At 33.2% G+C, this 27,011-nt stretch overlaps 1 protein-coding gene across 2 annotated transcripts in view; it reads right to left on the reverse strand.

Annotated features, from left to right (window-relative positions):
- Positions 1–27,011, reverse strand: part of SPAG16 (sperm associated antigen 16) — a 1,154,057-nt gene that overhangs the window by 454,733 nt on the left and 672,313 nt on the right. For both annotated transcript variants that reach the window (XM_051983613.1, XM_051983614.1), the window contains exon 13: positions 14,100–14,226. In XM_051983613.1, coding sequence (XP_051839573.1) covers positions 14,100–14,226 — 127 coding nt within the window. The remainder of the gene's footprint in view (positions 1–14,099; positions 14,227–27,011) is intronic.

A 27,011-nucleotide genomic window follows, 5' to 3' on the forward strand; every position in this document is an offset into this window, starting at 1 on the left:
AAACAGAGGTAGAAGGCAAAAGGGATAAGAAAGGGGAAAACTGGAAAAGGGGAGGGCAGATTGAGAGGACATAGTGGTCAGAAGCAAAACACTGGGGAGACAGGAAAGGGAAAAGGAAAAAGTATAATTTGGAGAAAATAAGATGGTGGGAAACACAGAGTTAATAATTTTAACTGTGAAAAGGTGAATGGAATGAACTCTCTCATAAAAAGGGAGTGGATAGGAGACTGGATTAAAAGTAGAATCCTACAATATGTTGTTTACAAGAAATGCCTTTAAAGCAGAATGATACAGAATAAAGCAGAATAAAGATAAAAGGCTGGAGCAGAATCTATTATGCTTCAGCTGAAGGGGAAAAAAAGCAGGAATAGTGATCCTGATCTCAGAACAAGCAAAAGCAAAAATAGATCTAATTAAAAGAGATAAGGAAGGAAACTACATTTTTTCCTAAATTTTCATTGATAATTGAGTAATATCAATACTAAACATATATACACCAAGTGGTATCTAAATTCCTAGAGGAGAAGTTAAGAGAACTGTAAGATGAATTAGACAGCAAAATTATACTAGTGGGGATCTCAACTTTGCCCTCTCAGAACTAGATAAATCAAACCACAAATTAAATAAGAAAGGGATATAAATAGAATTTTAGAAAAGTTAGGCATAATAGACCTGTGGAGAAAATTGAATAGGAACAGGAAGGAATATATTTTTCTTGCAGTACATGGAACCCACACAAAAATTGATCATGTATTAGTGTGATGACCATGTATTTAAAATCAGCCGGAGTCAGGAATTCAGGTTAAGGGAAAAATCTTCAATCTTTATTCTCAGTAGAGGTGAAGAAGGATTGCGATAGCAATATGGGCAGCTGTGGCAGGAAGCCAGCTAGCAGAGGGGGATTGGAGGTGAAGGGCAGTTGCGATAGCAATGCGAGCAGCTGTGACAAGATGCCAGCCAATAGTCTCTCTTTCCGCTTCCTCTTCTCCGCCCCCTTGCCTCCATCCACCAAAATCGTCATTTCCTATACAACACATCAGGATTTGCATAAAGAATGGGCAGGGACCATTCTTTCTCCAAGCATATATATTAATAGAATATGGTCCAATTACTATTTAGCCTCACATGCTTGGGACCTCAGTTTATCAACTCAGCCCATTACATATTAGGGCATAAAAACATCAAAATAAATATAGCAGAAATTAAAATTAAAATACTTGTTAATAATAATTAAAGCTACATTAATGAGCTTTTCTTTTAATTATTATAGGGCTAACATGGGGAAAGAGATTGGCTTTATTTAGGATAGCAAAACTGAACAAAACTAGTAGCACAGAAAAATATTGCTAAGAGGAAAATGTTAGTTTGATGTAAAATAATTTTTGAAAATTTTAATATTTAGAGCTGTGGAAAGGAGGAAGGAGGAATAAACTGCATTTGGAGGTAGTGTACTTTTCCCTACCAACCTTTCCTCTCTTTTGCCTTCTTCACCACCTTTCAACATAGGGTAGCTGAGGCCTTCTCAAGTGTGTGGCAATGCAAATATGTGTTTTTGTATGGCTTGGAATAGATATTCACTGAGTCCCCTGTAGGATTTTGTGACCATTTTAATTGAAGAGGCTACAAAGCTGGACAGCTCACTTTTCTAAGTCTATCAGTTGTAGAAGGAGGCAATCGTTGTACCCATGAGAGTACTCATGCTCCAGAAGTCAGTGATCCGTGAAGCTCTGAGATAAATGCTGTATTTCACAGAGGAAAAAGCTGTATTTATTAACTAACCCCTTTTATAGTAACTCTCCAAATATCATATATAGAAAAATATTTAAAAATGCATTTTGATAATGAATGTAGTCTACTACAATGAATGAATAGATAATGAATTACTAAAATGTATAACTAATACTATGTAAAACTTATCACTGACGTCATTCTTATACTATAACTTAAACTAGAATTTATAAACAAAAAAGCATTGATTTTTTTAAAGTTTGCAACATGATAGAATAAATATCCAATTATTCAGTCTTTGGGAATTTGGAAATGTTTAACCCATGCTATTCTCTTTTCAAAAGATAATAATTTATTTTTGTATTCAAAATGCTCTTTCATGCTTTTCTCCTAAAACTAAAAATTACAGAAATAAATATGGAAAAATCAGACATAATAACTCTTCCATAACAGCAGGGTTAAGCAATTGTTATATAAGCTTTTTTAGATATCTGATTATGGAACACATCATTAATTTAGAATGAAACATGAAAAAAGCTCCAAATCTGATGATTTTGAAAGGTACAAAATCAAAGTAGTATTCAAGCAGTAATTATTATAAGATTCCCCACTCTTGTATTTTCCTCAATTTTACTTTTGAAATATAAACTGTGACTTGTCCATTGCATTCCTTTGAGATGCCATGCATCATAATTGCCTCCATCAATCAAATAAACAACAACAACAACCCCCCCCCCCCAAAAAAAGAATAAATTAGGTATTAAGAAGGAACTTTTCTATAACCTCATATGATACGCGGACAAACTCCTAATCAATTTTAAGAGATAATAAGATGTGGAACCATTGTCTACTTCTGTGTAGTGTATCTCTCTCTCTCTCTCTCTCTATTGTCTCTGTCTCTGTTTATGTCTCTATCTCTATGATTATCTGTCTCTGTGTCTTTTCTCCTGCTCTCTCTCCTCTCTCTATCTCTGTCTCTGTGTCTCTTTCTGTTTCTGTCTCTCTATCTCTGTCTCTCTGTTTCTCTCTGTGTCTCTATTTCTCTCTCACTCTGTGTATCTCTCTGTCTCTGACTCCTCAATCCCTCTGTCTCTATGTGCATCTCTCTCTCCATCTCTGTCTCTCTGTTTTTCCCTGTAACACCATTAAATATATTTTTGGAGAAACCACCGTAAGGAACACTATTTAGCTATGAGTAAGAAGATGAGACAGATCTCTAGAGAAAAGAACCTACATCTTTTTTTTTTTCACCTCATGTCTGGGAGGTGGTAAGTCTTATCTGAGAGAGCTGAAGGGAGAAGAAGGCTTCCTCCTGTCCAACTTAGATATTGTGTATCTGTGAACAAATAATGTCTGTTTCTTTTGTGTGGATTCTCTCCCCATTTTAGACTTCCCAAGCAGACATGAGTTATTTAGGCAACCAGACCAGAACATCCAGGGACCTCCTTGTATGATCTACTTTGTGAGGATGCAACAAAGAATAAAAGTACATCTAGATATCCAGAACACACTTCAATGCCATATGCCCACTCTATCTTTGTGGATCACTACCATTTCTAAATCCCAGCTTGCTCTCCTCATTTACTTTAATTCTTTGAGACAGAATAAAAAATGTAACCTCAGTTTTAGAGAAATGTTTTGAAACAACTATCCTTATTATCCCACCTTAGGTAAGACATTTCATATAAGTTAAATTTGCCTAGGTAGGAAATTGTTTGAAGGAGGCTAGTGATAGGGCTCATGAACTATAGAGCTGCAAGCACCAGCCTGGTGATAGGGCTCATGACCTATGATGCTACAAGCTGCTCCAGCATCTTATTTACTTTACTCCTTTTTCCTCCTTTCATCCACCCCCAGCATTCTTAAGCAAGCTACAGTTAAGAATAGATATATTTATGTATACATATGTAGATGCATACATAAATACAAACCCTCAAACATACACTGGTAATTCAGAGAGGTAGCAGTCATCATCTTGGCAATCTGGTACATTAATATGAGACTGGAAGTTACCTCAAACCGTAACTTTTTTATTGTTCCTAAGTCATGTCTACTTTTCATGATCCCCTTTGGGTTTTCTTGGCAAAGATTCTGGAGTGATTTTGCTATTTTCTTCTTTCATTTTACAATTAATTTCTTTCCTATTTTACAGATGTAAAAAGATTAATCTTTCTGATTCTAAACTCAGTGCTCTATTCACTTCTACCTAGTTGCCTTCTAAAGCATAAATAAAATAGGCAGATATGAATAACAAATTAAGATGGGATATTATTTGTGAAGAAGAGTCATATAGAGAAAAAATAACTCATATAATGAAAGTTTTCTGAAGTTAAAAATCAGATAAAATTAACTTTGCTTAATGTTTTACATTAATGTAGTTATGATCTGTCCACAGGAAAGCATTACTCCTGTTGAAAAACTATAATGTTAATATTATGCTTTCTTACTGAATTGTTTTCTTTTGTATATTCCTTTTTTCTTTTCTTAAATTTTATTTTATTTGAAAAAATATATTAAGATAAAAAGAAAAACAGAATAGGAATACAAAACAAAATACAACAAAACAAAAAAGAGCACTGTAATATGCTCAGCAGAACCTCAAGGGGAGCTCAAAATATATAATAGACAATTACCAGATAAAGAAAGTGTGTATATATATATATATATATATATATATATTATATATATATATATATATAAATAGAAGAAATTATATTCATGATTGTCCATCTTTTCTTCACATTCTTGTAAATTGTTCTTTGGTTCTCTGCTGCACATATTAATTACTTTGTTCTTTGTTCCTCCTTTCATTCCCCCAACACCCTCAAGCAAGCTACAGTTAAGAAAATATATTTATTTATGTATACATATGTAGATATATACATAGAAACACACACACACACATACACACACACACATCTTTCCTATCCTTGCTGAAATGTTTAAATTCTGCTCTCTAACTTGCCTTACTATTATTTAACCTTCCCCCACCCAAGGATTCCTCCCTTGTCTTGTTCCCTCATTCTTTGCTTCCCCATCCACCCATCTCTCCCACCTTATTTCTTTATAGATTTTGTAGGGTACTCTATGCTTCATAGTGTGTATATATATGTGTGTGTGTGTGTGTGTGTGTGTGTGTGTGTGTATACATATGTAGTATTGTCTATTGAACCCATTCCTAATATGAGTAGATTTTTAGAACTAACAGTCCTCTTCCCACCTCAAATGCCTGTGTGTCTATTCTTCCTTTGTACTTAATTAGCATAACATGATTACTATTTTTACCTTATCTCTGCCAATCTTTCTTTCAAGCTAGCCTATTGTTGATGTGAATCTGAAACATATAGTATACATTTTTCATTTTTCATATATAAACAGTTTGTTCATGTTGATTTCCTTAAAATTTATCTTTTATATTGGCCCTTATATGTTAAATTTTTCTGTTAAATTTGGGTTTGGTTGACAGAAAGTCCTGAAGATCTGCAAGTTCATTGAATTTTCATTTTTTCTCATTCAAAATTTTTTTTTACTAAAGTGTCCTCTTTTAAAGATGAACCCTGATCTTCCCTGTTCCCATAAAATATTTCAATGATAGGTTTTTTTCTTCTTTGCTGGTTCATTTTTTTTTTTTTTAAATATGAGGGGTTAATATAGTAAGCACTTCTAATTGAGGGGTGGGGCAATGATTCCTCAAGCTTCCCCTCAAGCTCTCACTTTGACCAGGAACCCCAAACCAAGAGCTCCACCTTCCTGCAAATGCCCACAGGCAGCACCATCCCTGTCCCACTACCCCTGCACTCATCTAGTGCTGGTTGTTTCTCACCCAACACTGCTTGCCTGCTGCACAGCTAAACCTGGTGTTCCCAATCAGTCAAGTTTTCCTCAGTCTTCCTGGACTCAGACCCCAACTCCATAAACAGTCTAGGAAATGAAAGTATCCAGGGTTCCAACCATACCTAGCTAGCCCTAAGAATTCCTACTTGATGTTTCTGCAGAGCAAGACAAAAGGGGAGGTATTTGCACTTCATATAGGTCAATTCCCAGGAGTCTTTCTTCAGACCTTCTCAGGTTGTGTCAGGAAGACCCTTTGCTCTGCCTCAAGTTCTCGTGATTTTTCACCAATTTATGTTTGCCCTGAGGTACAAATTTGTTCTATTTGTGGTGGAAATCAAAAGAGATCGAAATTTACCTTCCTACCTTACTCCACTTTCCCAGAATCCTTCCTATTTTGTGTATTTCTAGAATTTTTTTTTTGGTAAAAGAAATTAACTTATTTAGATACATTGAAAAAATTAAATGAAAAATTAATTGCTGAGAAATACTAAGTTCACCTTGTGCCCAGGGCATATTCAGTTTTTTTTTCAAAATAATGAAGCATACTCAATTATACTGAATAAATAACAATATTTCAGTGAGAGCAAAATTGTTTTTTGTCATTAATCAAACATTTAAAAGTATTTATTTCCTCAATTTAATATTTATTTTATTATTAATGTCATATAAATATGTACATTTTATAATGTAAATCTTGAATTGGTACAGTAGTATATGTATTTGTGTAATTTACAAATAACAATATAAACATATTAAAGTTTCATACTTAAACTATTTTACTGCCAAGAATTTACAATGAACACAGTCTGGGGATCACTGACATAAATGGGGTCAAGTTTGCAGTATAGCAGATATGAAATTATTATCTTTACTCATGTTTATATTAGTATCTTTAAGAGAAATGCAAAGAATATCATAGCCAGGCCTTGATAATATAGTGGGAAAAAATCAAAGTCTGAAAACCGGAAGAGAATGAATAGGAGCAAAAGCTAAAAGACAATTGATAAGGTAGTAATCTCGAAAAAATCCGTCTGTTTAACTATCTATCTACAATTAGCCAAGAATAATACAGAGATCTACTACACTATTATCTCACAATCCATACTATTAAATTCTTTTAGAGTTCACAAGATCTTTTTTTCTGGGGAAACCAAAGTGCTTAACATTTGGTAGGAGAGATCAATTCCAGGGATCTAGAGAATTCATCAGAAGAAATGATGAGCAGAGAACAGAATAACAATGACTAAATAAAAGTTAAGCTTACCGACCCCTACAGACCCTATTATATCTCACAATAATTCCAAGATTTCATTTTCAGGGAGAAAAAACAACAACAGAACAACAGGAAACCTTCTATGTGGTAGATAAATATGTCTAGAACTGCTCCAGAAATTAGGGAATCAGTATGAATCACTTTATTCCTGCTTCAAAGCAAAAGACAAAAGGCAGGGAATTGGGGAACACAACAGGCTACCATGTGATTACAGGAACATTTCTCATCCAAGTCTGTTTTCACTATATAATGAACAATTTAACACAAGTACCTCACAGTTTTCACTGTTTTTGTTTAAATAGCCAATTATCTTACTCTATATAGCTCTAACGGTCTTCAGAATCCCTCATATATATTGGTGAATTTTTCTGTATTGGTTTTGGAAGGGCAAACTAAGAGTCTATATTGCATTTATAACTTTTTATTTGATTGACTGAAAAAAGAAACCACACTCCTTTCCTTTTAATTTTAATGAAAGAATTATTGCTGTTTCATAACCTTGTAGAGGAAACCCTGCATGTAACTCTGTAAAACATGGCAATTTTGTATGTTTCTAAACTCTGCAAGCTGTTTTATAGCCCCTGCTTGGTAATTACAAAGATTTATATTTCTCTCCTTATCCCCCACAAAATTCAGAGCTGATCTGTCCAGTTGACTTACGAGATCTGACTTATGTTTCTCCACATTCATTATCTTTGATAATAAAACTATTGGAATAGGTTAATGATTTAAGACTAGGATGTGATTAATAACCTGAAAGGAAGACTTAAAGCCAATTTATGGGAAAACAATCCACCGTATAATTTTCACATTTCACTTTTAAAATGAGGGATTTCTTTTATTACTAACTGATCCCAGAGATGTGCAAAACTTGATTGTTCTCTATTTTACTAATATCTAGGGTAGATAATTTACCATCTTTTTGAATCAGACTTTTAACATAATTTGATAAGACTACCAATTGCAAAGAAAATAAAATAAGAAAACATTGTGATTAAACTTTTTTAGCTAACTGTTATTTCACTTTTATTATTGGCCAAAGAATGTTCCCAATTGCTCCTGGAATCTATAGTGCATGAGTATTGTTTTTCTTTAATTCCTTCTCTGATTAAAATGTATATTATAATTTGACTTTTTATTAGAGGTTTACAATATTTTACTGTCAATTAACAGTTTTAGATAAGATATCAGAGGGGGGGAAAAAGAAGCAAACAAACAACTTTCTGATTAGAACTATGCTTAAGTAGAACTGTCTGTCACAAGAGGTACATGCTTAAATGCAGAATTATTTGAATCTATCCCTCAACTGAACTTTTCAAGCAGAGGTTGTATGATTTCTTGTCAGTTATATTACATTGCAAATTCTTTTTGAACTATTTTTTAGTCCTAAGATGCTTTCCAATTCTCAAACACTTTGGACTCTGATGAATGAGCCCCTTTTTCTCAGGATCAGATTCTCTTTTACTTCTTAGCCCACAATTTCCAAGCCTTTGCTGCTGTCCTTAATCCTCTTTCTCCATTTATGTCTTCTTTATGTTTCTCATTTTCCATTCCTCTTTCAGAATGGAGATTGTCTTGTTTGCTTGTGGCTCCAGTGTTTAGTATTGCTTGTCCCATGGTAACTACCTAATAATGGTAGAATTCACTCATTCAAATTCTGTAATTCTATGTGGTTTCTTATAAATATTGTTTGTTATAAAATATTCAAAATTTGGAGTATATTTTTCTTGTTCTCTGATACCAAAGTTAAAATAGGACTCTGTTAAAAATAGGATCTTTTTTCTGCTCCTTCTACACTCTCTTACTGATTGACTTTATCAGCTTATTTCATGATTTCACTACACCACTAAGATTCAATGATCATATCTTGACAGTTGATTTTTAGAACTCTATATTCAGTCCTTGTCTCTTTTCTAAGCTCTAATGTCTTTATTGCCTTTTGGATAGCTAATTGGATGTCCTTTAGGAACCTTAAATCAATCTTTTCCAAAACAGAAAGTTTATCTCCACTACCACACCCTTAGTACCCTCTCCTCCCCCCAAAAAACTTTTAAAATATTTCCATTTCTTTTGGGGGATATATTGATCCTTCCAGTTTCTCAGAGTCATCTCCTTCATCTCACAGATTCAGTCTGTTACAAAGTCTTTTCAATTCTGCCTCTACAATCTCTCTCATCTGTCCTTTCCCTTCTACTTACATAGCCACCATACTCCTTCAGATCTTCATCAGCTGCATAAAACTGGGCCTGTAGCTAGGAAGTTCAAAACCAGCCCCAGACACTTATTAGTTGCATGACCTCGGACAAGTCATTTAACTTGTTTGTTCAGCTTCCTTAAATGTAAAATGGAGATCATAATAAAATCTATATTGCAGGGTGTTGTGAGAATCAAATGAGAAAATATTTGCAAAACGGAACATTTAGCACACAATACGTACTTAATTCATGCTTATTCCTTTTCCCTTCTGTTTTGACTGAACTGTTGCAACATCACTCTAAATGAAATCTTAACTTCCAGATTCAATAAATTCCCTTCATAACTGTCAGAATAACTCTCCTAAATCACAAGTTTAACTATGCCATTTCCATGCTAATATATATATATATATATATATATATATATATATATATATATATATACTGTTAACTATTGTCTCTGGGCTAAAATATAGATTATTACATATAGCCCTTAAATTCCTTTCAGTTTAACTCCAGTCAATATTTCCATTGTTATTGTATTTTATTATCTTTCATACACTCTGTCTTTCAACCCAACTGACATTCTTTTTGTTCCCTAAACTTAGGATTCAGTTGTTCCCTTCAAACCATTGCACAGAGTATAAAATTTCTCCTTACCAACTTTTCTTAGATTCTTTAGCTTCCTTCAATTGTATGTGTTGTATTTGTAACTAGATAAAGTAAATTATTCACTCACTTTTTGCAATTCACAAGCCCCAGGTTCAAAACATATACAATTGACGATTATTATCCCAAAGAAAGTTTACTGCCCAGGTGTAAAGTAACTGTCAATTGTTGGAATTATTTTTTTGGGGGGAGATAGTAAAATTTTCTTGTTAATCCTTTAAAATAAAGTTTTTTTTTTATTATCTAATTACAATTACCCAAAGTTAAATTAATTTTCTATTGTTTTAATGATTGCTAATGATTTTTAAAGAAGAGTTCATTTTACAAATACTCCTTATTGGTTAATAATATGTTCATAAACATATGTTTTATAACTCATTATATCTTTGTCAGTGCTTTACATACTAATAATGACTTTTAAAATTAAGATATTTCAACATACATATTATTTCATACATAGAAAAAATTGATTTTACTCTGAAATATTTTAAGTGTTTTTCATAATAGAAATAAACATAGTTATACGAACTCTAACTGAAAACCTTAACATAAATCTCTAATGTAAATCATCATTTTGTTATGAAATGTGAGTTTTCTTATTTATTTATATAGATTTTTATTGAAAAGAATTGGCATAATATTAAAAATATTCTAGTATTTAAGGCAGATATGAAAAATCAATGTCACTTAAAGAAGGCAATTTTGCTGTCAAGTATTCATTAATTGGCTTTTTATATGAGAATGGATGGAAAAAAGTGATGTGCATTATTCTTACAATAGTTACTTTGTGAGGGGGGAAAACATTTGGAACAATAAATCTCCAGTCAATAAAAATTAATACAAAAAATGCTTAAGTGCCTACGTTCTAGGAATTTTAGGTTTTAGCCTACTTTCTATAAATGAACAAAAGATTCATAATCTCATCCTCAAAAAAATTGTAATATGTAAAATGATGCTTTTTTTGAAAATCATTTTTTAAAAGTTTTTTTTTTTAGTTTATAGCTTTAAAACCAAAATCCACAAGTAAGCTATTAATAATAATCTATTTTTAGAATGCAGAATTTTGGGGTAACATTGAATTACATTCCTCATTTTCTTCATCTAGAATTACATACCTCATTTTCTAGATGAAGAAACTTGAATTACAGGCATTTTAGTGACTTGCACCCTTCAAACTAATGCCTACTAGCAGAGCCAAATCTCAGACACATTTCTTCTTATTCTAATTCTAATGTTTATATTGAACCATACTGTCTCCCATAATAAAAAAAAAAATTTCAGTCATAAAGTAAAACCTGGATTACAAATACATATTCACATACAAATTGCAATCCAATTTCATTTTAAATTAAATACAATATAACAAATATACAGTTGAAAAAGACAATGAAAGACAAACTGGTAATCGCTAACTTGAATAACTTGAGAATAATAGTCTCATAAATTTACTATGAAAACAAATTAGAAGATGAGAAAGAGAAATAAAGGGAAATTAAAGAGAAGAAAATGTAGTGTACAATGTTTTTGCTTAGTTGGGTCATATAATAGATTTGGTACATAAATTTCTCATACATTTGACGCAATTTATCACCAAATAATATTTAATGCACATAAAATTAAGCAAAATTAAATTAATACTCCTGTTTATATTTTTTATGTAATTTTCAAATAGACAGAAACTTTTAAAATGTTACAAATTTTCCTATTTGTCTGGATTGCTGTTACTCTCTTTGATATTATATAGACTTTTTATAGGTATGAAAGTTTCTTATATGTAATAATTTTCAAAATTACTGTGTATGAAATTTACCTACATTAAAATCTAAATGGAAATAAGGGACAATAAGAGTATGTGGGCTTTGTGGTCATATGCCATGGAACATACGAAAACATCTTCCAGTCTAGAAACAGTTTCTTGTATTGGCTAAGGAATAAAATGCTGGATCAATGGAATAAATTTGGTACAAATCATATTACAGTAAATGGCCATAGTAAGCTAGTATATAACAACACCAAAGACTCAAGCTTTTGAAACATACAAAAAACTCATTATTTGACAAAAACTGCTGGGAAAACTAGAAAACAGTTTGGTATAAATTAGATATAAACTAAAATCTCTCATTGCATACCAAAACATCAAAATTTGGTACATGATTTTCAATAAAGGTTGATATAATAAGCAAATTAAGAGAGCATAGAATAATTTATCTGTAGGATTTATGAATAAGGAAAACATTTAGGACTAAGTCAGAGAAAATTACAAAATGTAAAATAGGTCATTTTGATTATTTTTTTTAAATTAACAAAAAAAACAAAATTAGAAGGAAAGCAAAAAATTGGTGGGTGAGGGGAATCTTACAAATTCCTCCGATAAAGACTTGATTTCTCAAATATATAGAGAACTGAATAAAATTTAGAAAAATACAAGTCATCCCCTTTGAACCAAGCAATACCACAGTTAAGTCCTTATCCCAAAGATATCTCAAAAAGTGCAATGGTCTATTTGTACAAAAATATTTATAGTTCTTGTGGTGGCTAAAAATTGGAAATGAGAGAGATGGCTCTAAATTGGGAAATGGCTAAACAAGATGTGGTATATGATTTTAATGGAATATTATTGTGCTATGGGAAATGATAGACAGGGTGATTTCAGAAAACCTGGAAAGACATATGTGAATGATACAAAGTGAAGTGAACAGAACCAAGGAAACTTATACACAGTAATACCAATATTGTTCAGTGAGGAACTGAGAATGACTTAGCTATTCTCAGCAATACAATGATCTAGGGCTATACCAAAAAACTAACGATAAACCATACTCTGTCGCCAAAGAAAGAACTGATATTGTTTGAAAACAGACTGAAGCATGCTAATTTTTTATTTTATTTCAATTTTTGTTTTATTCAAGTCTTCTTGTACAAAATGACTACTAATGAATTAGTAAAATAGTGAAATATTAGTGAAATGTTATACATATTTATGCATGTACAACCTACTTCTGATTGCTTGCTGTCTTATAGAGGTGGGAAGGAAGGTAAAGAATTTAGAACTCAAAACTTTAAATAAAAATGTTTTTAAAAAGTAAAAATAGAAAAGTTTCTATTTTATCTTGGGGATAGAAGGGAGCCATTGAAGTTTAATGAGTCAGGAAGAAGCATGATGAGATCATCTAGTCTGGAAGTTTCCATAAGGCTGAAAAAGCAGATATGACGGTGATGATCTACACTGGTAGATAAAGTCTCATCACATTTTCAGCTTCTGTATGATGCTGAATACTCATCCCCAGTGTTCAGATTAAATCATGAGACATAGCAATACTTGGTTTTGTTAGGATTGACATTTGCCTAAGCATTAACCATGGACTGCACACTCTTAAGTGAGCAAAAATCAGTAGTTACAAGTAGTTTCTATGTTCATCCTGTTCTATTATATTACGTGAGGAAATATAAGATAGAAGCCAGTGGGTTGTTGGATATTTAACATTGTATAGGACTGACTAAGAAAGCCCTTATTAACTGGCTTGGTGTTCTTCTTTCAGAATGTGCATGTCAAGTTCCATAGCCTGGCTACTTAGGTTTCATGGGAAGTGTTCCATCCCAGTAGAGCAAGGTTTTCTGTGGATCATTTCATTACTCTATGACGATCTATGCACAAGTGGCAAAAAGAAAATTACATTGCATATTTATGAAATATATCATTGGCAAAGGTGAGCAGAGCAAGAAGCAGAATGAAAAGAGAGGGGTGGGCAACCCCTCTTAGGTAGGCATCTAGACCCCCACTGGTGGCCCCAGTGCCCATAAAAGGTTTAAAAATACAGACAAGAATGAGATGTTGAATAAATCACATGTGGAAGATCAGTGGGAGGAGACGTACAAGTATTGAACATAGTGAAGACATACCGAGATTGTGGTTTGTATAAATAGGAGGAAAACTCACATGAGTGAAACATTGGAAATCACATTGCATTACAAGTTAATGTTCCTCCAATTTCAGGAACACATTTCATTGTGTATTCTCCCAGAGTCTCTTGTATTAAATTCCAGTTTTAACACTTTGGGGGATAAAGTTTTCTATTTTTATTTCTCTCATAACATCTAACACAATACTTTTCATGCAACAAATGCTGAATCCATATTTTTAATAAATGAATCAATCAATAAATAAAGAAGCAGTCATTCTCAAAAGTGGTCTTCCCATTTGCCTGACAAAGATATACAGAAATGGATCATCTATAATCGTCTAAGAAACAGGTCCAAGGATCCACTTAGCACTCCACACTCAATTCCCTTACTTGCTTGTCCATTAGTTACACATACCATTTGTGGGGGGTGGGGGTAGGGGGCAGGGAGACACTAATTGTAATCCTGATATCTGCAAAGATATCAAATAATTAACTTACCATTCTAGCATCCCAAATAGACAGAGATTTATCTGCAGAGCCGGTGAGAAGAGTGTTGGAGAAAGGAAAAAATTCAATGCTGTTGACCGAGTCTGTGTGACCGCGTAATGTATATCTGCACCTTTCACTGTAGATGAAGAACAAAAAAAAAAAAAAAAAGAGTGGGAAAGGTAAGAGCAAAAGTAAAATGGAAAATGTTGAAAGGATTTTCCCTAGATATGAGAATTAAAAACAAAACAAAACAAAATCAAAATGAGAAGAAATATGAAAAAGAATGACAAAATAACATTACATTAAAAAAAATAGGTTTTCATCCCAAAATCACACTGCATTTTTTTTCTATTTACCCTTTTTTTTTAAAAATTTTGTAATAAATGGCCATTATTATTAGTCAATCAGAAGTTGAGGAGAGGAAAAGGAGATCTTATATTTTCCAAAGATTTTTCTAGTTTATTTCCCCTAAACCAACCTGATAGATAACTTCTGTAGAAAATTACTAACCATAAAGGCCTGTAGTCATTTTGTGCCTTTTGGAAATTTATTTAAGGGATGTTTTTAGCTTAATGAAAACCAGTCAATTTATCAGTAACAACAGATGTTTACCTCTTTGTTTTTTTTTTTTAATTTTTAGTTTTGAGGTATGCTTTAGAAGAAAAGGTGGTTAGGAAAAAGATAACAAAGCATCCATAAGTCATTGCTTCTCTCTTTTATAGTCTTCTAATGCTGAATATAAAGATTTTCTTTTCATCTTCTCCTAAGCATACCCAGGAGTCCTACAAAAAGAGCTCATGGGTAAGATATTGGTGAAGAGGTACACTAATGGACTAGAATATGTCATTTCAAATGTGACTCTACAGAGACACTGGAAAATTCTGTGAAAAATGTTCAAATTAAGAATAAATGATTGCAGGGAAAACCAACTAAAACTTCATGGAAGAGAAAAGATTGGAGGTTGGCCTTGAAATATGAGTAGGCATTGGACATTTTGGGAAGGAGCAATATGAAAGGGAAGAAAAAGATCAGCCCATCTATATCCAAACACTTCTGGGAATTTAGGATGGGTCAAGGACCACATTACATCATGAGCTCATACTTTAGACAAAGCTCTATTTTAGGGAATGGAAAAAAAAAAGAATACTGGTTTGAGATATGTTTCACCTTGTCTATTTTTATTGGGATAATGTCTATACTGACTACTGTCATGTAATCTTAAATCATCTTCTGAAAGAGTTCCCAAAATGAAAATTTCCAGAAATATTATAGCTAATTTCCAGAGCTTTGAGCTCAAGGAGAAAATACTGTAAGCGATTAAAAAAAAATCTATTCAAATATCCTAGATCCACAGTCAGATTTAGCAGCCTTTATATTAAAGGATTAGTGAACTTGGAATAGGATGTTCTGGGGAAAGGGAAACTAGAATTACAAGCAAGAATCACCTACCCAACAAAACTGAGTATAAATCTTTCCAGGGGAAAATCGATATTCAGTGAAATAGAGGACTTTCAAACATTCCTGATGAAAAGGCTAGAGCTGAATAGAAAATTTGACTTTCAAATACAAAATGAAAAATCAAAGAAGTGTAAACACGAAATAGAAATCATAAGGAATTCTATAGGGTTAAACTGTTTTTATTTCTATATGGGAAAATTATATTTCCAACTCCCCAAAACTTTCTATTTAGGCAATTAGGATTATACTTAAACAGAAATCAGAGGAATGAGTTGAATGTGAAAATATCATTATCTAAAAAATATTAAGGGATGAGAAAGAAGAATGCACTGAGAGAAGAGAAAGGGGAGAGGCAGAATGGAATTAATTATCTGACATGAAAGAGGCCCAAAGAGATTTTACATTAATGGGGAATGATAGGGGAACACAATTATATTACTCTAATTAAGATAGTTTCAAAGGAATAATATATACACTCACTTGGATGCACAATTCTATCTTAACATATAGGAAATAGGAAAGAAAGAATATAAGAGAAGAGAGAAATGCCAATATAAGTAAGAGTAGTTTGGGGGAGATAAAAGAAGCAAAACAGTTTTGAAAATGGACAGGGTAAAAAGGAGAGTGGGAAAGCAGATTAACATGAAGAAAATAGGACAATTTTTTAAAAAATGTATTTATTTATTTATTTTATGATAACTTTTTATTGACAGAACCCATGCCAGGGTAATTTTTTTACAGCATTATCCCTTGCACTCACTTCTGTTCCGATTTTTCCCCCTCCCTCCCTCCACCCCCTCCCCTAGATGGCAAGCAGTCCTATATATGTTAAATATGTTGTAGTATATAAGATAATTTTCATATTGGGTTTTTCTAATAAAGAGTTCATTTCTTAAACATATAGAAAACTGAATTGAATTTATAGAAATAAGTCATTCCTCGATTGATAAATAGTCAAAGGATATGAACATGTAGTTTTCAGACCAAATAATTAAGGCCATCTGCAGTTATAAAAAATCCCCTAAATCACTATTGATGAAAGAAATGAAAATTAAGACAACTGAGGTACCACCATATACTTGTCAGATTTTAAAATATGATAGAAAAGGAAAATAATAAATGTTAGAGAGCATATGGGAAAACTAAAATACTAATGTATCACTAGTGAAGTTGTATTCAACTATATACAACCATTCTGAAAGGCAATTTGGAAATATGCCAAAAGAACTATAAAATCATCCATCCCCTTTCACCAATCATTACTATTACTAGGTCTAGATGTCCAAAAGATAAAAAGCAAAAGGAAAATGACCTATGTATATAGAAATATTGAAAGCAGTTCTTTTGGGGATGGCAAAAAAAGTGGAAATTGAAGGGCTGTCCATCAATTGAGGAATGGCCGAACAAGTTTTTGTATATAATTGTGATGGTTTAGTATTGTTCTTTAAGAAATGATGAGCAGGATACTCTCAGAAAAACCATGGAAATAACTAATATAAAATAAAATGAGCTGAACCAAGAGAACACAGTACACAGTACACAGTACTGTACACAGTACACAATAACAACAACATTATATGATGGTCTACTATGAACTGCCTACTTATTTTCAGCAATACAATGATCCAAGATAATTTTGAAGAACATATTATGAAAGGTGCTGTCGATCTCCAGAGAGAACTGGTAGAATCTAAATGCAGTTCAATTGCTTTAGCTTCTTTATTTTTCTTGGAGATTTTATCTCTGTTTTCTTTTACAGAATGACTTATATGGGAATTTACTTTGCATGACTACACAAGTATAATGTATGTCAGATTGCTTGCCTTCTAAATGAAAAAGAGGAAGGGAGAGAGGAAGAGAGTTTGGAACTCAAAATTTAAAGAAAGGCAATGAAAAACATTTTTCATGTAATTGGGAAAATTAAGTAATATTTTAAAAGAAAAAGCTTCTTTAAATAAAGTGTAGAGACGGTATGTGAGGAAGATTATTTCAAATGTCATGAACTTGAAGTACCATTAAAGAACAAAATGGAAATGTCAATGTTGATATAGAACTCAATAAGAAAGGTAGCTGGTTTACTAAATGCTTTACCTCTCTTATCTCATTTGGTCCCCCATTGAGGAAGATACTATGATACTGTTATTATTCCCATTTTACAGATGAAGAAAACTAAGACTAAGAAAGGCTAAATGAGGATAATCCAATTAATAAATATCTGAGGCAGAATTAGAACTCAGTATTTCCTAATTACATTCTATTCATTCCACCATTTTGCTGCCTGAGATAGAAAGGACAGAAACATAAATTTAACATTGAACTGGACAGAGGTATGAGCTGAAGCCACAGAAGTCAAGAAGAGATTTACAGTGTACAAGGAGAAAAAAAGAACCGAGGGCAGAGCCTTGAGATATCACTTATATTGTGAGTGCTGGATAGAGATATAGAAAGACAAAACAAACAAAAATTCCACCCAATTCTACTAAACAATCATAAGCTCATAGAATCATAAATGTAGATCTGGAAAGGACCACAATGGTCATAGTATTCATAGTGTTCAACACTTTCACATTACAGGTGTAGTAATTATGGCTCATAAAGGATCTATGATTTGACAGTCTTAAAGACAGTTATTAGCAGAGATAAGATTTGAACCTAGGTATAAAATTTTAATATCAAAACAAATTAATGTCCATATGCAACATAAACAATCAAGTAAATAGTATCTATGCTTAATGGTTATCACTTTTGATATATATGAAAAATATTCTTTATATTTTATATATATAGGATTGATATTAATGTTGTTGCCCTCCATTCTCAAAGAGCACCAAAATGATATCCCTGTGTTAAAGTCAAATTAGTGTATACAATTGTGGCTGATCAGACCAATAGGAGCTCTGAGTGCTCTCCCACAAGTTGTTCACAAATAGTCCCTATGAACATTTGGATAGCTTCTCTAACTTTGGGCATCTCACATTTCTTCTGAGCTTATTCAATTCTGCTTTGCCCTTAGAGTACAGCACCATCCCTGTACTCTATGATGAGGGCACGCCATGCTGGATGGTCCTGTGCCAGTGTCTCCCATGTCATACAACCAATTGTAAAATACTTAAGAGAGACCTTGAAAGTGTCCTTGTATTGCTTTTGCTAACACCTTGTGAATGCTTGATCTGTGTGAGCTCTTCATAGTCTTTTTGGCAAGTGTATATTTGTCCTTCAAACAATATGGCTGGCCCAGTGGAGTTTCATTCTCTGCCGTAAAGCTGGAATGGTTGGCAGTTTAGTTTGAGAAAGGACCTTGCTGTCTGGTATCATATCCTGTAACTGATCTTCCGATTCTTTCTAAGATAATTCAAATGGAAGCGATCAAGTTTCCTGGCATGGAGCTGGTAGATTGTCCAGATTTCACAGGCATATAACAATGAGGCCAACTTTCAGTTTGATAGTCAGTCTAAAATCTTTTCTCTCTCATACTTTCTTTCAGAGTCTCCCAAACACTGAGTTAAGTCTTATCTGTGACATATTGAGTTTTGTTGGTTTTCATTAAAACTGAAGCAATTTTAAGGGATGTTCATTTTGCTAGTAACTTACAAATATCTTCCTGAGGAATTAAAATTTATGAAGTTTTCAAAAGACAAGAGGAAGAATGTGTCTTCATTTAGCTTAAGGGAAGAGAACACTACACAGAAGGGGGAAAAAGTACATTTGTCATGAATCACTGGCTTAAGGTATAGGGGCATCCCAGGCAGACAGACTGCAGGAACAGGCTTGGGAGAGATTAATTAGCTGCCAGAGCAGGAAGGCCCATTCAGAATTCCTTCACAAGGTGAAAATGGACTAACGTGATGGACCATGACAACACTGGAAGGGAAGGGAATGATTTGCACATTTCTATCAAAAACATAAACACTGAAGCCAGATGCAATTTTCTCTGTTTCCCTTTCTGCGGTCAACCTATTGTGCAGTGATGAGCAGGTTCATGAGCCATTTTCCTCTCAACTTACCTCCTGTATTATCCTTCATCTCACCCTCTTTCCTCCCTCTCTTTCTCTGCCCCCAGCTTTAATTTATTCCTCTGGTAGCTGAGTGATTGCTATTTCTTCGAACCTCCAACTGCCCATAAAACAATGTCGTCTGCTTTCCTAGATGAGATACACTTTCATTTAAAGTCTATTTCTTGTATATTAGCTTTCTGTGGAAAATAGAATTTTATCTCAATGCCCCACCTTTATGAAAAATTAGCTTGTAGTATGAGGCAGAAGGTTTTTGTTTAATTTTAATAAGAGGGTTAATGTTTAGTTATTAAATTGTATTTTTAACATCCTGGGTTATAGCAGTATTCATTTGTATCAAAATGGTGACTTAAGTAAAATTAAGATTACTGGAGTCTTACATGATCTTATACCTTTACAATAAGGTTATAGAGTAGCAAGGGAGGATAATGAACATTAAGAGAAATACCTGAGGACAAATGTTGACTCCAACTCTTTAAAAAAGCTTTCATTGTTTTATGCAAATATTTCATTAGGAATCTAAAATAAAAATTTCTATGGAGAACTGAAATTTGAAAATCAAACTTGAAAGTAAGTCAAATCTTTCCAAATACATATATTACACTTTATAATGGATAATATTAGTGAGACCACAAAGAATCAGGCAATAATGAAACAAATGAACAACAATGAAACAATAGCACCTAATGAGAATCACATCAGATAATATATTTAAAATATTTTGTAAATCTTAAAGCATTAGGTAAATGATAGCTATTATTGTTGATACTGAAAATGTTTCCCTCTCAGTGGTTCTCAAAATCTCAAAATCCCCTAGAGAATCCTGGGGATCTTTGAAACTCTTTTAGATGTCTACAAATTCAAAAATAGTTTTTATTTCCAATATGGTAAATGTCTATAAATATAATCCAGATAAACAAAAATGCTTTGGAGAGATCCTCATTAATTTTTAATAGGATAAATATATTGAAAACAAAAGTTTGAGAACCACTGCTCTAGATGGTTGAGGTATTACTATGATAATGCTCACACTTCAAGAAATGTTTAAATTCTGGCCAATATAAGCTCATTAAAAAACCTAGAAAAAAAATATATATATTTCAGAACTGTTTCCATGCATACAAGTTAAATATTTTAAAGGTTTCCATGCTTAAAGAAATATCTGGAAAACAAACAAATATAAAAAAGCATTCTGTATTCTTCTGAGTTCCAGTCCACCATAGATAGTTGCCTATTAGCTAGATATAGCCAGATATTCCATAGGCATTTTTAGCTCAATATGTTCAAAATGAAGCTAATTTTTCCCCCTCTAAGCACATATGTCCTTGTTTCTACCATACTTCCAGTCACAAGGGCTTGCAATCTTGGGAATTACCCAGAGTACTCATTCACCTTCCACCTATCCAATCAGTTGACAAATCTTGTCACTTCTACCTCCACGATATCTCTCTCACTTATCCTCATCTCTCCATTCTCAAGGCCACGATTCTAGTCCAGCCCCTTAGTCTCCATCTATGCTCTAAATGAGTGATATTGATTTCAGACAAAAATTGGAGCTGCAACTTGAGTCAATATGTAGCCACATGAGGATCCCTGCTGTTACATATTGACTTATTTACATTCTATTGTGTCTTTATTTCTTTCGTTTCCAAATTCCAAATTCCACATACTTGGAAGGGCTGATGATACTTCCCTAAATCATGACAATAATTGCCTCCTTGACTTCCTTGAATAAGTCTCTCCCCTCTTAAATCCACTCCTACCCAGTTGGAACTAGGATGTTCCCACAGCTCAGGCTTGACAATTCCCTCTCCTCAGTATACTTCACTCTGAGCTCTTGAATCAAATTCTAAGTCTTCTATTTGACATTTAAAGACTCTCATAACCTGACTCCAACCTATTTTTCCAGGTTTATTATACATGACTAACTTTCCTATATTCTAAGGTATGGCCAATCGAGCTTTCTTACCATCAGTTATGCCTTTGCACAAGATGGATGTCATCTTGGAATAACAGTAATACCATCTAAAATATGCAGTGTATTAAGATTTCAAAAGTGGTTTATATGCATTAATTCATTTGAATATCACAAGATCTTTGTGAGATGGATGCTACTACTGTTTTAATTTTACAAAGACACTTAGTATGAGAGAAATGAAAGGATTTATCCAGGGTCATATAACTTTTAAGTATTTGTGGCAGGATTTGAAAATGAAGCTGCATGCCTCCAAGTGCAGTGCTCTGTGCAGTATACTGCATAGATGCCTACTGTCTCAACTACCTACATTTGCTCAGCTCGACCTTTTAGAATCTCAACTTTCCTTCAAAGTTCAGCTCAAGCGCCACTTTCTATTCAAGGCCTTTTCTGATTCACCTACATTCCCATGTGCTCTTCTTCTTTCCCATCTCACCTGGTATTTATTTTGTAACAGACCAGTTTAATTTTTGTCTGTATATACTCAGCAATAACATAGTGTCTAAGATACAATACATACTTAATCAATGTCAATGATTGATTATTTTATTGATTTCCAAACTGTGCTAGAGAATTCAGGTACTGGTATTGAAAACGTTTTTAAACTCAGATCAGAAATTTAATTTATATTGAGTCCTACTGAAATTGTGAAAAAAAATCCTTAATTCATTGTAGGTTATTATATATAACATACTAATCCAACAAGGGAATTTTGAACAAAATATTAAACAACACTGACTTCAAAAATATTTTACTCTTCATTGTTCACATTACACTGAATCCAGTTTTAAAATAACAGTCCATCTGTTCTTGATGCTCTCTTTTTTGATTTGCAATCATTCTCACTTTCTACTATGATTTCTAATAGGGTGAGAATCCTCAGAAGTTCTTCTGTTTACTTTTGCTCTTCATAATTCTCATTTAATGATTAAAACAGCAATCTTCATTTGTCTATAAATACTTTCTGCTTACTTCAAAGGCACATGTTGACTGTTGCTCGCCATCAACCTTGGAGGTAATCTGCTCTCTACTTCATAGCTTAATCAAGCAAAAATATGAATAGTTCTATTTATTTTTCCTGTCTTTTTCTGCAGTGGGGCATGAGGGAAGAAACAGAATGAAATGTTGGAGTACTGGACTGGAGAGTTTCTGAAAATCAATAAGTAAAATGGATACTTACTTTTAAGAACCTGTGTCTTATGGTGTGGAACCATGAAAATCATTCCTTTTACTAAAACTCAGCCTAAGAGAGAATAAAACTCTCTTGGATGTTTTTGTTTGTGGCTTTGGGGAGCTTTTTTCTTGCAAGTAGGATGTTAATTTTATGTAGCCATATATAAATGTAAAATATGATGCACATGTATAATGTATATAATCTATGAATTGAAATATTCTTTCTTTTATTGAAGATCATTCTCTTTTTTCTTTTAAAGAAAAGTTGACATTTCAAAAATTTTACGTTCTAAAACTTTTAAGTAAATAATAACAATATCCTAGTTTAGTTTTTTAAAAGACAGTTCAATTATATAAATCTTCAATAATGAGAAAGAAGGATATCATGGATTATTGATATCCAAGCATTTTCTCCAACCCTACCTTGAGGAATACTTTCTACCTACTCACAACCAAATCTTTAACTAGAAATTAACAAGTAATAGCATTGACAAATTAGAACTGTGCAACTCTTTCATTTCCCTGTCAGTCTCTATCCCTGTGGATGTGATAATGGGCATTTAAATGGTCAGCAGACAGGTAACAAGAGAGAGAAGAATGAAGAGAAGAGGAAAATCCACAACAGTAGCTAATTAGGACAGAGCAAGCATGACAAATATCCTGGGAAGCAGTTCAAAACAATCACAGGATTTAGAGCTGGAGTGGATCTTAGAGATGGCCAATCCATTCATTTTATAGATAAAAAAAGTTGTACTCTAAGGAGACTCAGTGACTGGCCAAGAAAAGTAAGCAACCAGGACAGGAGCAAGGAGTGGTATCAAAGCCTCAAAATGACTAGTGTGACCAGGAATTGGTACTTTGATTTCAGACTAAATAGAAATGACAATGTTCATTGTGTTTCTCTGTTTTCCCTCAGCTCAATAGGTATGGGTGAATTAGGAAAGTGTTAACCTGACTCTTGCCAAAGTTGCTTAATTTGGTATTCCTGAACTGTTTTTATTATTATTTTTATAACCATATTTCAACATAACACAATAGGCTTCATTTATAATGCAATATGCTCTATTTTATGCATTAAAAATTTTATTAGAAATTGTTGTCATAAAAAGATCTCATCTTCACTACTCTGTCAAAAGGATCCATGATACAAAGAAAGTTAAGAACTCCTACCCTATGCTATGCAAAAAGGATTTGGAAATGTGTAGAGACATCATTCTAATTTTATTTTCCTTCTTATTCCCCTGAACCTATCTGGTGTTATAAAAATTAGATATTTGAATGATCTCTGGTTTTGAATTATTTATACAATAACTGTTCTCCATTATTACAGAAAATAAACAAGACTATACCAAAGACTCACACAGGCCAAGCTGACCCTCTAATTCATTAAGTTTTTAGGGAAATACCAAATCCATAAATGTTTTAAAGTGTTCTTTCTCATGTAGTGGTAACTCTAAATTCATCAATAGAATTCAGAAAATAAATAATTCATGATCTCATATTGTTCTCTGATCTCTGTTGGCTCTGACAGGGTTGTTTCATTCCTTCAATGCATGCCTTACTGCTAACTTTTAGTTATGATCAGCACTTTGCCAAACTTAGTGGTTCATTGTTTTGAAATGAGAAAAACCCATATGGAGTAAAATGGACATCAGTTTGAAAATGGAGCATGTGGGTTTGAGGACACCCAAAGGTGATCCATGATTTTCCATAATTCCATGTCAGAAATAAGTCATTGTATTCTGCTCCATTTTATTCTTTTTTTGCCATCATACTAGATTTTTGTTTTTCTCACTTCAATAATGGCTCTTTAAAATGAATTGTAATTTAATTCAATTACAGAAATCTTTTAAAACTGCTTTCTGTCTGCAAAGGAATAATAGAGCTAAGTTGACTAGACACATCTTCTATCCCATGTATATAGGCCTATGGAATTACTATATTTTCCCCCAATTATTTGTGTGTGTGTGTGTGTGTGTGTGTGTGTGTGTGTGTGTGTGTAACATGTGCATAGTCAAAGAAAAAATCCTGCCTTGTCTTTGCCCAAAATATGTTTATTACAGCAAAATATTCCATTGTATATACATATTATGATTCTCAGTTGATAAACAACTAAAAGCTAAAAGAGTGCCTGTTAGTATGGAAAGAGCTGCTATATTAGGGTTTTTGTACAGATAAGTCCTTTTTCTCTTTGATCTCTGGTCATGGTTTCACTGGGTCAAAGGTATGCACAATACTATAAAGGAAAAAATCTTTGCTCTGCCCCTTGACTAATATGGTGTTACCACATTCCCAGAAATCCAGCCAGAATAGGGCATACATATTTTCCTCTGACTTCCAAGTTCTTTTTTCCTCTTTTTCTAACTCCCTAAGCAATATATATCAGTTTCCCCATCCCAGATCATGGCTTTGACAAACTGTAATTTCTGGCCAGATTGATGGGATAATAATATTAGATACTACAGAAAAATATTTGGGGGCAGGTAGGATTTTGTGAAACATTCTAAAACATGTGATTTAAATAGTGGAACCTTTGTTTGTTGCCAACACTGGTTCAGAAATCATTTCCCTCCAATATCAAGGTAATCACTCCTATTTATGTATATATAATTATGTATTGAGTTCCCAGTTATATTGTACTTGCAAACTTCTTGAAGTAAGCACCGTGATATAAATACAGAAGGCCAACCAAAATCCAGAGATAAATTAAGTTGTTTTATTCAGGACAAAATTAGCCTGAAAACTAATGACTATTCATTTTTAGAAATGATAGTTTATCTCAATATTTCAGGATATTTTCAGCAAAGCATTTCATAATGTCCATCTTTTTAAATAAGAAGGAAAGATATGGGAAAGTGCACAGTTAGTTGAATTTAAAATTGCTTGAAGAACATGATCCTAAGAGTAATCATTATTGTCTCAATGTTATTGAAGAAAGCAGTCTTAGACTGTTCTGGAAATCTAGCCACTTTTGACCCTATGATATCTAATATTTTCAAAAGATTTACATATCAAATTTATAGGTGACATGGAAGTGGAAGAGATGAATAACTAAATGGATAGCAGTGAGATCCAAAAAAGGAAGGAAAAATGAAGTAAGGAAAGGAGGAAAAAAGGAAGGAAGGAAAGGAGGTAGGAAATAATCATTTAGAAAACATTTACTATATTTCAAGTCTTGTACTTAGTACTTTATATATGTTACGTCATTTGATACGACCTTGTGAAGTGGGTACTATTATTACCTCCATTTTAACTTTGGGGAAACAGAGGCAGACAAAAATTGAGTTATTTCTCTCTGATCTCACAGCTAAAAACTGAGGTTGGATTTGAACTCTGCCAAATGCCATGCCCCCACCCAAGACAAGTGGATTGATTCAGATTTTGATAGCACTTCCCCAACTCACCCTAAGTTGATTTTCCCTTCTGTTTGGATAACTGGAGGGCAGACAATTAATCTCCATCCAACATCTTCCTTTATTAAGGACTCACACAATCATATAGTTTCATTTTTAATCAATATCTCTGCCTGATTTTGACTTATGGAAGAGATCACAAGCTCCCAGTGGGAAGGTACTGTTTTTCTTTTTCTTAGTGTACCCCGAGTGCTTAGCATAGTGCCTGGCACATAGAAGGCTTTTGATAAATGTTTACTGAATTGAATAAAAATGGCTAAATAGCAATTCATCTGAAAAAAAAAAAAAACAACAACACAGACTTGGAACTCTAATGGACCACAAATACACTACAAATCAAGATGTGACTTCAGTGGCTCCCTGTTTCCTTTAGCATCAAACATCATTTCTTCTGTTTGTTTTTTAAAGCCTTTTCCAACCTGGCCATAACCAACTTTTCCAGCTTGATGATCTATGATTCCCTATTCACATTCTGCATTTCAGCTCGATTGGCTTTCTTGTCATTCTTCACTCATGATACTCCATCTCTTGTGTCAATGCCTCTGTAGTAGCTGACTCCTATGCCTACATATGTTCTGTCCTCAATTTGACCCCCAAGAACCTCTTGTTTTCTTCAAAACTCTGCTATTTAAGTATAGCATGGGAATAAAGATCGTGTTAGAATGTTTTTGGCTTTCTTTAACAATAGCAGTTGCCTCTCCCCTCGTCCTACAAGATGACCTAGATAATCTGTGAGAGGAAACCCCTCTTCATAGAAAGCAATACCCACTTTCCAAATCTCAAGCCTCAAACCTCACATGTTGTATTTCAAATATCTTCTATATTAGTGATCCACTCTAACCCAGTAGAATTTCTGGAACATGATAGGTGCATAATAGATGCTTGCTTC

The sequence above is a fragment of the Antechinus flavipes genome, chromosome 3 (genome assembly GCF_016432865.1).
Source record: "Antechinus flavipes isolate AdamAnt ecotype Samford, QLD, Australia chromosome 3, AdamAnt_v2, whole genome shotgun sequence".
In the NCBI taxonomy this organism is placed as follows: domain Eukaryota; kingdom Metazoa; phylum Chordata; class Mammalia; order Dasyuromorphia; family Dasyuridae; genus Antechinus; species Antechinus flavipes.